This window comes from Tauraco erythrolophus, chromosome 2 (genome assembly GCF_009769465.1).
Source record: "Tauraco erythrolophus isolate bTauEry1 chromosome 2, bTauEry1.pri, whole genome shotgun sequence".
Lineage (NCBI taxonomy): Eukaryota > Metazoa > Chordata > Aves > Musophagiformes > Musophagidae > Tauraco > Tauraco erythrolophus.
The window spans coordinates 107827134-107844699 of record NC_141466.1 but is presented as its reverse complement, the minus strand read 5'-3'; the positions used below and the strand labels follow the sequence as shown (position 1 = coordinate 107844699).

The 17566-nt window shown below is 39.9% G+C and overlaps 1 protein-coding gene across 7 annotated transcripts in view; it reads right to left on the bottom strand.

Annotated features, from left to right (window-relative positions):
• Positions 1-17566, bottom strand: part of RPS6KC1 (ribosomal protein S6 kinase C1) — a 90021-nt gene that overhangs the window by 52417 nt on the left and 20038 nt on the right. For 3 of the 7 annotated variants that reach the window (XM_086631717.1, XM_086631719.1, XM_086631718.1), the window contains one exon: positions 12102-12464. The exons of 1 other annotated variant lie outside the window; for it this stretch is intronic. In XM_086631717.1, coding sequence (XP_086487843.1) covers positions 12102-12464 — 363 coding nt within the window. Of the gene's footprint in view, positions 1-12101; positions 12465-13278; positions 13339-13622; positions 13658-17566 lie in introns of those variants that run through there. 3 more of the 7 variants (XM_086631722.1, XM_086631716.1, XM_086631721.1) reach the window with 3 other exon arrangements.

Below are 17566 nucleotides of genomic sequence, written 5' to 3'. Positions count from 1 at the left end.
TGTTAAAATAAGGACTCCTCTTCTCTTTCATATCATGACTGCAAACTACCTAGACACACAGAACCATCACACAGACTCCATGAAGAATAAGTAGAAAAGACTTATGGCCTACTCCAAGCTCTGCTGTAAGTGATCTATTGTAAATCTTATTATCCACCTCACAGTAGGAGGGAAAAGCGATTGCCACTCCTTGGGCAGAGACACACAGCCCTGCTCTGCAAAAACCTTGGACTACACTTGGTTTGAGAAGAAGCTGGACAGTCAGAAATTCAGTGCACTTTCAGCATACAATACTACAGATATGTAACAGTTCTGCAGTAATTTCTTGCATTCTAAAGACAGAAGGGACTTTATACCAGGTCCAGCACCTCTAATATGTGCTTCTACTTGGTAGAGCTCATCTGGGGAAATTCCTCTAGATGAGACTGACAGTTGTACTCCCACCCTCCCATCTAGGATTGAAAAAAAAAAAAACCAACACCACGAAAAAAAACACACACCACCATTCAATTGTTTGAACTTGGATTTGGCTTTATCAGAAAAGAATAGATACACAGGATTTTATAAATGTGTGTTGCAATTTCTTAACACATGACGCTCTTTGCTTTCATCTCTACATTTAATCTTACAGCACCATAAAACTTCCTTGTGCCGATCCACTGGTGATCACCCACATTCTCTTCAACACATGAAGTGGTCGTCACTTCGGGAAAACAAGTCATAGCACAGCAACAATAAACTCTTCAGCCAGCATTTTCTTCAAGCAGACTGATAGAAAACTGCTAGGTTAGTGTCTAAGGCTATCATAAAAGTCAAGCTTACTGCTTAATTGTTAGTTATGTGTATTTAGTTGGGATGTTTATTGCCTTTTTTCAATGCTTCAGTAATTTTACAGTAATTAACGCAAACAAGCTAGGATGTCCCCTTAGAGCTGCCTTTGTTCTCCCTACTTTCACAAGACATTAATTTCAGTTTTCCTTCTACTTTTCCTTCCTAATTTGTTAAATAACATTTGCAAACTGTTCGCTCATTAAAATCTTCAGCCATAAAAGATGGTGTGGATTCACAAAACAACATTTACTCAACAAGTTCTTGCATCTTATTCATGAATAAGATCATTAACAGTTCAGTCTCTGAACACTGTAACAGGTGGATGTTGGAGAATAGGATTTAGGGAAGTAGGATTTTGGCTTTTTATTCTTTACATTAGCTTAACCAAGAAAACAAAAATCTACATTCCAATACAAATTCCCATTTAAACAGTCAGTATGTCACAAAAATCTATGAAGAAACACAGGACATGAATTTAAAAAAAAAAAGAGAAAAGAAAATGTTACTTAAAAAGCCTTAAACACAGGGTACGAGGAATAATAAAGATCTCATTAAACTAAAAATAATCTTTAGCATCTATGCCAAATTTCAGGTCATAGAACTCCTCACTTAAAACTTAATAGATCACTAAAACACAGTACTAGAACAAATCCTTCTATTTGACAGATGTTAAAGCTGCGATGCAGACTTTATGTTGGTTTTCTTTTAAAGGTGATATTGTGTTTTGTCATGGGATAGTGGTTTTAGTTACACAAAATGTGTACTCTTAAAAGAATCCACTAAGTTATTCCTAGTTAGGACCTTTTGATTCAAACACTGTGTGAACATACTGAGCTCCTATTTCTATTCTGTGGTTAGCCCACAATAATCTAAAGAGGTATCTCTCTCTAATTACAATTTATAACTTGAAAGGCATTTTTCTTTAAATGGCAGCAAACAGGAAATGTTTAAACTGTGTCAAAACCTTTGATGAATCTTTACAACTGCTCATAAAAGATCATCCTGCTTAAAATAATATTGATTTTTCATTTATTTTCCTAGATACTAGAAGATTTACGTTTCATCTGATCAGGATCAAAGCTTCTCCCCCTCCTGATCACTGGGATTAAATCAGCAATGTCATTTTACATGTTTAAAAACTACACTGCAAAAGCAAGATATAAAAGTGTAGCGAGGCTGATCATAGAGACCTTAGAATAAAAACCCCTCAAGATTCCCTGTCTCTCTCCCTCTGCATTTGCTATGGAGCAGCTGTGCCTCACACAGATTCACATGAATGAAAATATTAAGGCAAGAAACCACCCACTTAGTTTATTTTCCATATGACTTTCCTGTAATTATTTTGTAAACTGTTCACACAACAATATATAAAAACATCTGCAAAAACAGGTAATTAATGTGTCAAGCCAAACTAATGCATTTTTTATGGTGTCCATGCTTCGTCAACTGTAATTATAACTCTTTTTAAGCAAATGATGATGTGTTTGTTGCAATGTGCAAGTGGTTATTTTAGATGCTCTGTTTACTATTACTGCAAACAGAATATAAAAACTCTACAGCTACTTTGTTGCACATATAAGCCTTCATTTACACAAGCACAACCAGGCTGCTCTCTCATTTTGCAAAGGCTTCGCCTATTTCAAAGAAATAAAAATATCTTAAAATGAAAATTGGCTTTGGAAAGGCTGACCAGGCCACCCACTGACCAAAGTAACAGTAGCCAGGATGTTAGGACAGCAGCCAATGATTTTAAATTTGTTCTTTAATTTTTATTTCTAAGGACAGCTCAACTACAATATATTTACAAAAACAGACGTTCCTAGCAACATTCAAATGATCTTGAGGGTTTGATAGAGGAAAAACACAAATATCAGTATAATTGTGTTATTGAGTTCATCTGTGACTTGCCTCCTTGTTTTTCCATAGTCCACTGATTTGAATGAAAAATACAGAGAAGCAGCATTTCCACAGAGTAGGTATAGTAGTAGCATCTGGGAAAATGGCAATATATTTGTTTGTCTTCCACTCAGAATTTTGAGTCTTCTACTCACACCTCATAGCACCTCAGAAGAGTACATACCTTGGAAAGATTAGCTAACTCAATGTTCAAGTGTAAAGTGTTCAGCTCAGTTAACTGTTTATTCAGGCATCGAATCTTCTGTAATTCTACTGTGTACAAAAATGACATGTTCAGGGATTAAGAGCAAAAAGCTACTGAAAGAGGGTCATACTCAATAAACTCAAATTAAAAAAAAAAAATCTAGGTGGTAAAGACCATGAAAAAAATCTGTCATTTTCCCTGAAATAAACTGTGGTACTAACAGAACACATCTCAGATGCATAGCAGTGCTCGTAAACTTACTCTGGTCCTTAACTATTCTCCTCCATAGATCCAGGACGATGTCGTGTTGAAGATCTGTATCTTACTGGATGGTAACAAACCAGGATAGCTCTAGTCAGCATTTGACACTAACATATACAATATCTATACTCAGTAAATCACAGTATATAGAAGCCACCCAGGATATTCCTCCCTTCCTTCGTGTTTGACCACCTCCAAATCAACCCTCACTGGGCATTACAGGTTTTCCTGAGGAAGAGCCAATCTGTCAGGACACCACCAGTGCACTCCCTACCAGACAAGCTGCTTGACCAGGATGTGGATATTTCCACAGAAAAGGTAAGGCTAAAAAGTTAGCATCACCTGTCCCAGTCCTCTGTAACCTCCATATTCCAAATCTTCCTAGTTTCCTCTCAGAGTTACTAAAAATATATGTGGGCTGCCTTTATTTAAGAAGATATCAGAAGAGATTTGCTCCAGGAAGGAATGTCCTCTTGCAGAAAAGGCTACAAGGAACTTGTGGGAGACTGCCTGTTGTGCTAACCCCAAACTCCACGTTCTTAACAATTTAAACAGTAAAACTTTCTCTAAATACTGAAATCTTCAATGAAACATTTATAATTGCCAAATCTAACAGCTATAATACCATTTTTTATTTTTAAAAGTTTCTTTATCTTCTTCACAGTCTTCCTGCACATATCACCCAGCTGGATTGCTGAATTTTTCAAAGAATTGCTCTCTATAAAAATGCAAGGGAGTAAGCCTTAAAAGATTTATTTCTTCTCACAATGAAAAGAGGTTTAGCAGCACCTTCCTTATTAGTGGGTAGCCCAGCTGTTATTTTTGCCTAATTGGTTCAAGAGGACCTCTGTTCTTCTTAGGGCAAACACTTCTTACATCATGTGAAGCAGACTCCTTTGTCCATATTAGCCAAACAAAAGCTCAAGCACACCGTAAGTGACAATGCAACTCATAATCCAGCACAGGTTTGTGACCACTTTGGACACCGTTTTATAACCCCAAAATTTATTTCAGGAAGGGAAAGAGCTGCTGATTTTGGAACAACTCTCCACCAACTTTCACAGGAGAGTGGGTAACCTTTAATTTTCAAACAATTACTTAAGTGAAACATGGCAGATGCTGGGGTAGAGGGACTCTTCAGTATCAAGGAAAGATGCTATAGATTTTCGCAGCAGGTGGCAGTTTGGAATTCTGAAATAAGCTCGCTAGCTCATTGTCTCTGGTATGCTATATATTATATTAATGGTGAGTTAACTTGGGGTGGAGGCCAAATTGCGCTACTGAAAAAAGACTGTAAATATTAAAAAGTAAGACCAAAAGTAAGACCAAGGTCAAGCCCATTATGCTAAAACAGTTTGAATTGATCTTTCTTCCTTTTTTTAAAAAAAAAAAAACAACAAAACAAACATTTTGAAAGAGTCAAAAATTATTGAGATGTATCACATTTATCAGAACTATTCTTTCTTGCTTTTGGAAGATTTAGGACAGTACTGTAGTCTAGCAACCAAGGAGAAAACTCACTTAAAAGTGAAACCTCACATGCTGAAGCACAAACGTGTGACAGTGAGTGAGGACCTAAGAGTTCTTCCTCCAACTTTCCAGTGTGCTTGTAACTCTTATGTCTATATTTTACACATCATCTTCATTGCAGCTTGCTCGAGACACTTAACAGATCTACACTTCCTGTGAAATCAGCAATTCTGCACCCTGTAGCAAACCTAAGGTTACACACCAGTGGTGTAACTGTCCAAGTAAATACCTCTCTGGGGAAAAAAAAAAAACCAAAACACATTGGCATATGTGTCAAAGTTAAGTTTACATAGAAGAATGGTGTGGGTGAAATGTGTTTGAGCAACCAGTAAGCAGCAGTCAGCAACACAAAAGGTCATAAGAAATGTAAGTTTCCAGAAAAAAAAGAAAAAAGATGAAAAACCAACTATGAGATTCATCAATCATAACAGTCTAATAGTACTCATATCTATGTATTAAATATAACTCATATGTAGTTTTATCTAGGACTATGGGAAATGGTATCTTTCCATGAGCAATCATTAAAACCTCTAAAACATAAGAGCCAGTGGTAGTGTCTGTAGAGACTCAAACCTCTACTAGTCCCTCTACACAGCTCTGAAGCCAGAGAGGCTATTTTAAGATACTGGAAGGGAAAAGAGGGAAAGAGGACAGGAAAAGAGAAAAGGAAGATGTGAAAAGAGAGAAGTTGCATATGCAAGAACTGTTGGGGAGGGGGCAGAAATCAGAGCACTGATTATCACGCAGCATCATGCCCTTAAACATATCTATGCAATTTTTCTATTCCAGCTAGTAATTTGCCTCAATTCACCTACACTGCCCGAGGCATTTAATTCCGCAGCCAGAGACTTCAATTTTCTCACCTAAGGACAGAGGCAGCACTGTAACCCAGATCAGTCTCTTCTGTCTACACTACACACTGGAAGAAGTGTGGCCACCCTACTAGGTCTTCTGATGGGAGGTAGAAACCCCACATAGCAACAGTCAAAAAAAAAGATTAATGCACTTAGCTGCAGCTAAGTGCTGGCTAACAACAGCCAAGATAAAAGGCTGTGCAGGCAGGAAGAGATGTCTGTCAAAGAGGCTGGGCACAAGCAGCAACCTGGCAAGGAGCTGCTATGAGGACAGACTGGAAAATCTTGGAAAGGTCAGATCAACACCAAGCCAATGCAGTTAGCTGTGTCCCCCAGAAGAGGGAGGGGGCGGGAAAACAGACAAACAAACAAAAAAAAAAAACACCAACCAAACAGGTTTTTAAGGCCTATCATCACATACATTCTCGAGCAGCCACACGCTGAGCAACCGTATTCAAAGTCGTCTCTGCATCATTCCCTACATGCTGGCTTACAGGTATTGCCACAATTCACCTTTACATGTACAGTAAGGCTCTCAGCTGTGCAGCAGCTGCTAAACCCCAGACCTGTGTCAGCCTCTTGGTGCAGAGAAGTCTTGCAGTTTAAGTGGAACTTTGTCTTGATTATTCCTTTACATAGCTGAGTCTGGCTGTATTTATACATTAATTAACTTCACCATACTTTACTGGCAGACACCATATTTCACTGTTTTGCCACGATGAGGTGTCTAAACCCAATACTTTTGCACATGGAATGACTTCACCCAGGGTGGCCCATCCAGCAGTGACAGATTTTTTTAAGCAAACCACAGTATTTCCAACATTGCTTCTTAATCTAGCTACTTGTCAATAGACAAGTCCTCTCACAAACATCTAACGTTATGAAACAGCAGCTGTGATGTCAAGACTCTTTGAAGCACTAGAAAAGAGGGAGCACTTTGTAGGGTTGCTTAGGAAGCCCAACTCAAATGGTCCTACAGCATCCTCACAGTCCAACAGCAGGACACAGACCATTTTCAGCTCCTTTGGAAGGAATTGAGGTAGGAAGTTTTTGTCTTGACTAGTTCCAGCCTCAGTGGCAGCGTAAAGATACAACAGTGAATAAGGTGAATGACGATACACCATAGGAGCACAGAGGTCTGAGATCAGATAGGGGAGAATTACAGATCCGTCAGTCACCCTCTCATTAACCTTCCCCTGTGGGGTCCAGCACAACTCCCAAGGGTTTCCCTGCAGACATCAGCTCACACCCTAATGCACCTTCTCAGAAAACAGGTCAGTTTTTTCCTCAAAGACCTTGCTTCCATCAGGCACAGCTGCTGGGTAGCTCAGAAACTGCTACTCTCAATGAGAAACACCACTCAGAGGACTTGAGTGAAAGGAATTTAAAATAGCTACTTGCGTTGTAACAGAAGTTGTCTTCATAAGTGCCATTCAAACAAACAAGCAAAGGTGCTTTTCACTCTGGAAGCCAGAAACGCACTCGTGGAACAGCCATGGCTGTTCCCCTTCTCATAAAGCACCGTCTTCTTGGCATTCCGTCAAGCATGCTCCTGTTTGCATCCCTGGCTCCATCACAAGTTCAAATCATAGCCCATCATAATCCCAGTAATTAGACACAAGTTGGTTTGTTTTCAGTATATTCAAAAATATAATCTAGTTGTCCAAAGTATTCCCAGCATTTCCTTGCATATGCATTTCTAGGTGAAAAGTCAAAGTCATTTTAGCAAGGTTCCAGTAATTTGTGTAATTTTTGTTGCAGCTCTGTTTACTGGGCAAACATTAAAATAGCACAGAGCAGTGCAAAACTGACATTCGCAGCCTGTTTCCAAAGACACCAGCAGCTTATCTAGAAGTTGTAGATACCTAACACAAAACACAGATACCTGGAAAAGAGCTTCTGGCTGCCGTGACTTATGAGGCACCACACACTTCATGCAACATGGTCCCTGCTGCCACACCGAACCAGCCCCCTAAAACAATTAAATATTCATTGTGCCCAGCCACAGTTGCTACACAGAGGACAACAAACACCCCAAATCTCTGACGGAGTAAAATGTTATCGTGTAACATGGAGCCTTGCATGTAACAGACCAGCAATGAACAAACACATTTGCTTTCTAAACCACATGGAACAGATCCTGTACTTCCATACACAAATTAGGCTGACCATATTGTGAAGCATTCTTGCTTCGTCATGTGCCTGAAGTTATTGAAACCCAGCAAAAAGCAATAGTGTTAACTGTGTTTATCACACAGCTCAGACTGTCCAGATTCATAATGGGTATAACGTGAGAAGAGTTGGAAAAAGAGGAGTAGTTTATACACACAGGACTCCCTCCTTTATTACAAAATACTCTTTCCATCATTTTAGCCTTCTGATCTACTTTTTCCTAACATAAACTACATTTGAAACCAAAGTCAGGGAAAGCACTATTCACATAAAACAGTTAACTTCCAGCCTAGAAGTTGGTGGCTTGCTATCGATTAGTGCATTTTTTCCATCACTAGGCCTGAAGCAATGCATTGACCTCAAAGTGCTCTGACATGCTAACAAAACAAAGGAACAGTTATAATTGTGAGTCAAACTTTCTATCAATTAATATATTATCTTCTAGTATGCTTAAAAAGGCAGAAGATTTGAATTCCAGAAGGTTTCAGCTTCTGGAGAATTGTTTAACCATCCTATACAATTCTTAAAGAGTTGCTTTCCAAAAGCTCCAAAATCCTCTACACAACACGACCCAGAAAAAGCAAGAGGGGCAGGAGAATCAATACATATTCAGAGGAAAAAAGAAACGATGGCAGCCATTCCCTCTCACTGCACGGGAGGGTGCTCCGGAGTAAATGAAGTGGGGACGTACGAGAGGTACAGGTAGTCCAACGGACAGTCCAAGGGCTCTGCTGCCAGTCCAAAAATGAATTCTCCTTCCCTCTGACAAGCATTTTTAATATTAAATACATATACAGAGCAGAATTAGGCCCAAGATGTATAAAGAGCAAATACCCAGAGTCCAAGGTATACACCAGCCTCTCAGAGCACAGACAGCGTTCGTTCCCCAAGTGACATGCAAATCAGTTTTTTTGGCAGGACTGTGAATAGGACATTAAAAGATTTAGTACTAAAACTCTGCAAGAGACCAGCAGAGGAAAATACATGTGCACCTTGCACAGTATAATTAACACGACTATACTTGGGAGAGCGTGCACACACAGCTGAAAATGAAGTCAAGATGCACATTTCTTTGGTGTAAGCATATGCAACGCCTGCCTCATCTAGCATTAGCATTATTGCCATCGGCTCAGAGGTCTGGAAAGTTGTCAGGAACATAACAGGCTCACATGTGCTCCAACTGTCTTTATAGAAGCTACTTGAAGCTAAACAACACAAGTCTCTAAACTTGCAGTAATAAACTTACTTGTACACGATTGTGACAAGGCAGCCTCAAGTAAGCAGATCTTCTTGTACCAAGCTTAAAGGAGCAGCTGGCAGCAGACACCCCTCTATCTTTCGGATACATCTAACCAACTTATAGAGACACTACATTTCTGAGTAATTCTGAGAGAAGTTTCAAACACAGAGGATGGATGATGTTTCTTTCCCCCCCCGTACACCGGTTACATCTCCCGACTGCAATTCCTAGGTGTCAATTTCTATTTCCTTGGTGCCACCTCGTGGCAAAAATACGTATTACTACTTAACGTGCAAAAGCCACTTCCAGTCCATTCTGAAGAGGCCACCCGTTCTGCAATGGCTGTACACTGAAAAGCAATGTCACTTTATATGTGTGTGTAAGCACATATGAACGCTGTGTTTCACTTTCAGATATTACAGAGGCTAATTTACATAAAATAGTCTAAAAATAATCAATGGCAGAGGATCATAGGCGTTTTGTAACAATTGCACCATCCCTGTGTTTGAAAGGAGCATGTTATTATCCATGTGAATTCCTAACCACGGGTGTTTAAATAGCTGACGTGATTAAGTTAAGGGTGGGGTTTTTTATTGCAATGTACAGGGAATGTTCACAGCCCAGCACTAAACATATCCTCAAAGCAGTTAGATTAAAAAGCATGATAAAGATAATTATTAGTGGTTTTTTGCTGGGTTTGGTTTTGCTATTTTTTTTTGTTACTGCCTTCATAGATCCTGAGAAGGTCTATATTTTTAGGAAGGCATGTGAGTCAGGCCTATCATTATAGAGAAGGACATCAGTGTCTCCTTGCCAGCTTGCAGAAGCTCCAAAGAGAAAGAACACAAGATGAGCTGGATCTAGCCAAATCTGGTGTAAGTGCCCAGTAGAGGACAAACATTCATTTCCTTTCCAACTTCACAGCCGTGCAGGGTAACACAAAGAAAGGAGAAAGAAGAGCTGACTGCTGAGAACTAGCCAGTGTACATTTATGTTCCCACGAGATAAGATGCCAGTTAAAAGGCAACTCACTCCTGTAATTCGCTTCCCTGTGCTGTACAGATGCAATGTCAGGGATGGCATAGAAAAAATTGGAGGTGCTGGCTACACACCTCTTCATCCGTCAGGAACATCTCTACCCACACACACACAAGGTACCACTACTATAAATTTACTAATAACCCCCACTGTCCTATCTGAGTGGCATCAGGAAAACAGGATAGAATATCACACTTTTTCTCTAAGACTCCTTGAATTTTTCCCTAGCCTGAAAAGCATGGGTACCAGTGAGCAAAAGTAAAGGATTAGTACTCGTCTGAGGTAGCTGGATGAGTAGCTAGCTAACAGCAAAAAAGCAAAAGTCCTTAAAGGAAAAGTTAGCAAATGTATGTAAAAAGCTCTAGTTTACTGAGTTATTACACATCAGTAGAGCAAGTCACCTACAACACATTCAAGAATGGCCTTTCACAACTTCAAGGTAAACATATAACCGTAAGGATTACTGTGGATTCAAAGCCAACATGTTTAATCACTGCCACAAGTCAAGAATGAATGCACAGTTACCACAGCTCAACTGATGTGCGATAGCCTCGCTTGCGCTCACGTCCTAACAGTTTGCAACTGTTTAAAAAAGCTTTTTGAAGCTGAAACTTGAACTGTCAGTTTGAAACTGCATCGTGGCAGCCTTGCACCACGGCGAGAAGACTCCAGTGGTTATGACGAAACAGGATACTCTCCAGAAAACCATAACTGTATGGCACACAGGTCTATGAAGAAGTGTTATTAGTAAAGAAAGAATAGCTGGGCTGTCCAACAGAAGGATTGCCAGCATATTCGATATCAAGAATGAAAAGCATTTTGAAGATAGGATGCTACTGAAAAGCCGTAACAAGCAGCAAAGCAGTAACCCTACTGACATCACCGGGACTCAAAAAGAAAGAGGTAGATTTACTTTTGCCAAAAAGTAAAAAGACACTTTAAGCAAAGGCTACGCACGCATCTTGTCCCACACCTCTAGTTGTCATCAGTAATCCATCTGTTATTTTCTGCCAGGCCCCACTAAAGCTGGTCAGCAGGTAACTTTCATTCCTAGAACTGTTCAAGAAGGTCTGGACCACTGCTGTGATTCCTACTGAGATGCAGCAAAGGCTTCTGCTTGTAGGAGCTTTGATAAATTAGCATTTAAGTTCAGCTCTGGAGCAGCATAACGCATCTGTGCAGTATCCCGTCAAACAAAGCCACAATTCTAATCTCACTCATTTGATCTGTGTGGGACAGAAGCACAATACACAGACCCTGAATTCACTCCAGGAAAGAACAAGTCTTTTCCTGTTTTAAGCCATTGTTGGATAAAATGTAAATATATGAGGTTATCACTCTAGATTCTCAAGAACTAGAGATGGAAGGGGAAAAAATTTTTCCCTGACTGACAAGGTGCACAGAGAGTCCACAGAAATTTGCATGTAGTTGCATCTGGTCAGTTAACAACAGCTTTTTGCAGACATATATTGACACACTAAAGTCTTTTGAAAAAAAACAACAGAAACACATCAACAATCCTCTTCTCCTCCAGCAGTGCAGGCATGTAAGTTTGTATGCATCCTTTAGCTAGAAAAGGAGAACAGTTCAGTGAAAGAAGCAAGAGGCTGTGAGCCAAGAATAGTTCTAATCCTGTTGTGACTGGGAAGTTAACCTGAGTCTGCCTCTCCCCATGCGTAAAATGGGGATAATTAATCCTCACTTAACCATGTAAATTAAATAATGTTTCAACAGTGCTGCAAGTGGCACATATTAATTAATGCCTAGGTAATAAAGAGGAAGGAGGCAAAAGCGGAGCACTTCACTACTTACCTGCAAGTCGGAGGTTGTGCCGCAATTTTAAAAGAGGTGATATTTGGCACTTGCAAGATGAGACCCTGAATTATCATTCAGTCTTAGAGAGAAAGATTTCTCTCTCTCTGATAAGCACAGCAATCAAGCACACGAAAGCCAGGCACACATCATTCTGCATTTCATATCACCTCTTTGTAACACAGTAAACTGATGTTAAGGAAACGTCATAAACAAACACCCATAACCAAAGCTAAGGGAAATATAATGGGAAGATCCATACCTTGAACACCTTCCAGAAGCAGATCAACCCCCTTTCTATAAAAGCTGAAGGCAGTTTCATAATCTTCTTCCTCCTCCTTCTTCAAGGCCAGTTTTATCAACTCTCCTGCTTTCTCCAAGTAATCTTGTTTGCCAGGCTTGGGTTTTAAACTTCCAGTAAACAGACTATGGCTTTCCCTTTCTCCTTCGCGTTTGCTCCACTCCTGCTCAGGTGCCACTGTGTTTTGTACTGGGGATTCAGAAGCAAGGCAAGGCCCAACAGCTCTACTGGGAGAACTCTGGTTGGATGCCATTCCATCATCTAACTCAGCAAGGGAGTCTACATCGACTGTCAGAGAGATCAGGTCACTGTCACTGGAGAAGCCTGAAAGTACAGTCAGAAAGGTATCTATTACTCTAGATTTCTCATATACCCTAGGAATCTCCAAAATTCTCTACCCCACCCAAAGATTTTAGCTTTCTTCTCACTTATCCAGTTTCCTGACATTTTGTGCACAGAAAATCCCTGCATGCAAAGTTGTCTTAAAAATTATTACCCATGGAAACATGGTTTTTAAAGTCAGCTACAAACTCCACAGAGCAACTGGTCTTCATTTTAATACTGGGAATGAAGAGACCAATATCTAATACCCAGCTTAAACTTTCAAAGCCTGTATACCATTGGGGTCCAGGAAAATTACTCTGTGTGAGAGCTATTAAAAAAGTCAATCATCAGGAGCCAGATTACTGTTGCAAGAAATGCCAGCATATTGTTTTACATTAGTAAGATGAAGCATCCCAAAACCAGTAAATTAGGGGTTTGAAGTAACACAGAGTTACTGTCGGCTTACACATCATGCAGCACTCTAACTCACATCTACCACATATACTCTTCTTTCTTTGCTAACACATGGTAAAATCAATTAGCTTACATCTCATTCACTGAATTTGAGTTAACACATTTCATTTTACATTTGCTATAAGCTAAAAGCACATATACTTACTGCAAGCTGACCTTCGGTAACTAAATCATAGCAACTTAGCAAGGTTATATAGAAATAAATAGCAACAAAAACATTTTACATCTACACCATTTCATTCTGTAAGGATTATCATCCACCAAAAGTGTTGACTCATAATTATAACTTTCTAATAATTTTAATTCCACAAATGTAATGAAAACAACTTCCAGATCTCACCTCCACATTCTGATTGGCTTGTAAGTGTCACATCATCAAGCCCACTTAAATCCTTTCGAACTGAAAAGGACAAGAATGACAAAAATGTTTCTGACATCCTTTTGTACAACAGGTTAGATGTTCACTTGCCATCAAAACGAAAGGGCGTGACCCTACTACAGGTAAAAGTACATAATATGAAACTGCTTTTTGACCAGCTACCAGAGATATCCTTTTGGTAATATACCATTAAAATTGTGACAGTGGTATTAGATTTGCCATTTGTCATTGTCTCTGAGGTTAAAAAACAAAACACAGGTGCTGGCTTAGGGGGGGCTAATTCAAACCTCAGCACTCCAACTCACCTATTTTCAATAGCAGCAGCACTTTAATCCCTATCCCTCACTGCTCTGATGATTTACAGCTAAGGAGACTTAAAACAGGAGAGCCTTCAAAGTTGGAACCTACACACCAAGAAGAAGAAGAAAAAAAAAAAAGGCAGCTTTCAGTCTCAAAATGTCATTCCAGAATAGTACCCTGCATGAGACATATGGAGCAAGCCATGAATTTGGCAGTGCCACCTGGATATCAAGTAGCAGTTTGTTTTATCACCTTGGCACATGTACCCACTGAGGCAATAAAACAGGCAACAAGGTCAAGACACGTAGCTGTTTGAACACACAGAGAAAGTAAATTCTGAGCTAAAACCCAGTGACTGTCGTCTTTTGTATTATCAACAGTCAGGAGTTTATCCACATTACCAGCTAAAGTGTTCTGACTTATCTTCAAAAAGTATGTGGCGGTAGCAAGGAGCTGACTCAAAGGCAACTAACTCAAACTTTCTTTTCAATTTTGCAACTCTAGAGTTAGAGGGAGTTTACAATTTATGGAAAAGGAGTAAGAAGCCATTATAGAAACACTGATCTTCTGAAAGCTAACAGTTCCTTTAATGTGAGTTAGAGGAGAAAGACAGGAAGGAGGACAGATCACCAGCCACTCTCTTTGTCCGAAAAGCAAGGGATAGCTGATACTTAGTGACAAAAGGCTACTGGAGAGGAGGGGACAGGGTGCACAGCAGGCAACGCTCCTGATCTTTTCAAGGGAGGGACATAAAGCAAAGTGTCCCTGCAGAGAAGAAAACTTCCAGTGTAGCCCCAAGTCCTGCAAGAAAGAAGGCAACCTCACAACAGAACAGTTGCAGGAAGACAGAAGATTCATTAGTGTATTAATATTGGACCGTTCACCCGCCCAATTTAGGGACAGCAATGTCAAATTCGCGTGAAGACTGAGATTTTATGAAATAACATTTAGAGGAGTCAAGTTATTTTGTTCAGTGAAGAGAAGTTGCTATCTAGGTAACGTATAGGTGGAAGCAGAGCTGACGGATGGACAAAGGGTGCAGATAATGAATGGAAAAGTTGGGGGTTTGTGGGAAGGGTGTGCTGGCCACCCACGCTAGGTGAATTAGAGCACATCCACACAGCAGATCTCAGACAGCTTCAAGTTCCCCTCCCTACAGTCTGAAGAAAACCTTGTTTGTTCTTCTCTTGAAGCCCACTTGACCAGCAGCTGTACGAACACAGCTAGCACAGCACAGAGCCTGAACTAATAAACTTTGCTTAAGGGCAAGTTTAGAGCCCAGGTCTGGCACGACATAGCCACCGCCATGGGGCTTCCAATCAGCCCGAGGCGCAGGCAGAGTCTGAACTCCATATGCTTATTTCTGGAAAACAATGTTAATGTGGTAAAACAGAAGGGGGAGTGGGAAGAAAGAAAAATAGCTTCCTGGGGGATTTCTCTAAAGAATTTGGCAATTGGTATAGAAAGACTTTTGGAGAGGAAGGTGCACGTTTGAACATTACCCCATGTACCCAGCGAGGAAGACAGTGGACTGTTTGTCAGTAATATTTGGTGAGTATCATGATGCTGAAATTGAGCATAAATTCCTGCATGTGTGTCTGCCTTGTACAATTTCACTGGCTATATGAGGAGTAAACACAGCCTCTGAAAGCTGGTGGAAAGCCTGAGTAACCTGGCCTCTTGAAGAGCAGACTCCTGTGAAAGAACGAACTGCCAAACTGTTTTAACAAGCAAGATACTGAGTGCTTATTCGAGACACTTAGCACTTATTTTGGTACAAAAAAACCATTTCCACTAGCATTAATTTGCAACTTCTATCATTAATTGGCACACCTTCTGCAGAGCGAACTTTGTCTGAAAAGAAGAGATAAAAGTGAGAAAACACAACCCACCCTTATAAGCAAACACCAGCACCTGTTAAGGAACGGGTTTGATACTTCTCAGCAAAACAGCTTGCAGGAGCAGTGCCCACGTGGAGGCCTTGCTCCCAAAAACACACAGAGTGAACTAGTCACAGTTAACTACGATTATCAGACTGGGAAAAATTAGACGCAGGCAGGATGCTCTGAGGAGAGGCAGGGAGAGGACTCAGAGCCAAGTATTGCCACTGCCATCTAGAGGCCTAAAAGACAGATGTTTCCTTTTGTCTCCAGACTCGTCCCCCGCCCAAAATTTGATTTCAAACATAAGGAAATATGAGCTGTAAGACATAGGTTTTTAGAAAAAGATAACTCCATAAAAGTCACATTTGAAATCTAGAAATCCTGTGCTCATAGTTGTTGAAAGTACCACCTAAAAGCACTCCAGCCAATTCAGAGGAAGACTATCAAAGAATTTTTCTACTTTGCAGCATTATTTTTTTCTCTTCAATATTTTATCTCACATAAAAGAAGTGTTTTTCTTCTTCTAAAAATGAGGCCCTTGTGAATAAAGAATTGATGTGTTCAAGTTAAGCATTTTTAGAAGCACCGTTTCTTTTATAAGGCACACTAAATTGGGTGCATTGTCAAAATCTGGAATGTTAAAATTTCACAGAAATAGTGCCCCTTTAAAACCAGTTACCGGTGTTTATGACAACTACCCTCTGTAATTAAACAGCTCTATACCTTTGCTTCACAGAACAAAGTATTGTGGGTGCATTAGTTCATTAACATCACAGAAGGTACTACAAAATAAATTGCAAAACTCACTGCACATGTAGAACATATTCTATAACTAAATGCTTAGTTATTGACATTGAGAGATCCCAGTGGCAAGTCATACAACCTCAAACAAAAAAATAAACAAACCAACCACTATAACAAGAACTGCTTGTGTTTTCTCGTTCAAGAAGAGTTTTTGCAAAGCAAGTTCTGTACCAGAGAGACAGCAGAGGAAATCAAGTAGTTATTTGGGAGGGTTTTTTTTCCCCTTAAGTGTTTGTATAATATTGTATATTTATACATCAGTGTAAAACAGTTTCAAGGAAAATCTGAAAGGTTGGACAAGAACTTCTTAGAAGTCACAAGGACCCAAACATAACTCAGAAATACATAAGTATCTAAAAGATGATTATAAGCAGAATGCTTAAGCTAGCTCAGCCTCCAGAAGCAGGCAAGAAGCCATAGCACAGTATTTATTTGGGCTGACTGACCCTACCTTACAGCTACACTATTTAGTTCAAGTGACGTGCCACTAATTACTCTATAGCTGGTATCCAAGCCAGCATGTGCATCTCTACAGTGTGTTAAGGAAAGGCAATCTTAGAAAAAGGGACACACTCTCCATTAGCATAGCACAACCAGAAAACATTAGCAAGCTAAGGGAGGGATTTCCAGTTTTCAGTTGAGCACAGCCCACATTGGCTCTAACTTGCACCATCTCAGCCTTTCAAGAACAGGGAATTCTTTTCAGGAAGAGAAAAAATGCTGGCAGTTAAGAGACTTAAACAACTTGTTTATCTCCCCAAGCCCTGCAGTAGGCTTTAACATTCCCCACTCCCATATGCTTAATCCAGAAGACAAACTTCTGAAATATGCTATCAACTCTCTTCTGGATTTTGCTAAGCAGTAAAAGCACAGTGACACCCAGAGCATGAACAGCTGAATGAGAATCCTCTGAAATTAATGTGGCAGTTCAAATCTTAGACATATTTTTCATGCTCTAGGCAAATTTAGGCAGTCATCTTTGTATTTATTGATCATTCTTAAAATGGTTTTAAAGTTCTCAGCAAATTTTTACAGCTAGAGACTTGGGTTATGATTAGTTGTGAACACTACCACACTGTTTGCCCAACTTTTTGGAAGCAGGCAGGGTTACCTACGTTTAAACCAGAGGACAGTTCATTTGGCACCAAAAACAGCGCTTTTTTGAGCATTGAGCACTAGGGCTTCTAGAATGCACCAGACAAACTCTCAGAAAATTTCCTGTTAGAAGCAAAATTCCAGCAGCGCAGACAGAGCTCTGCTGA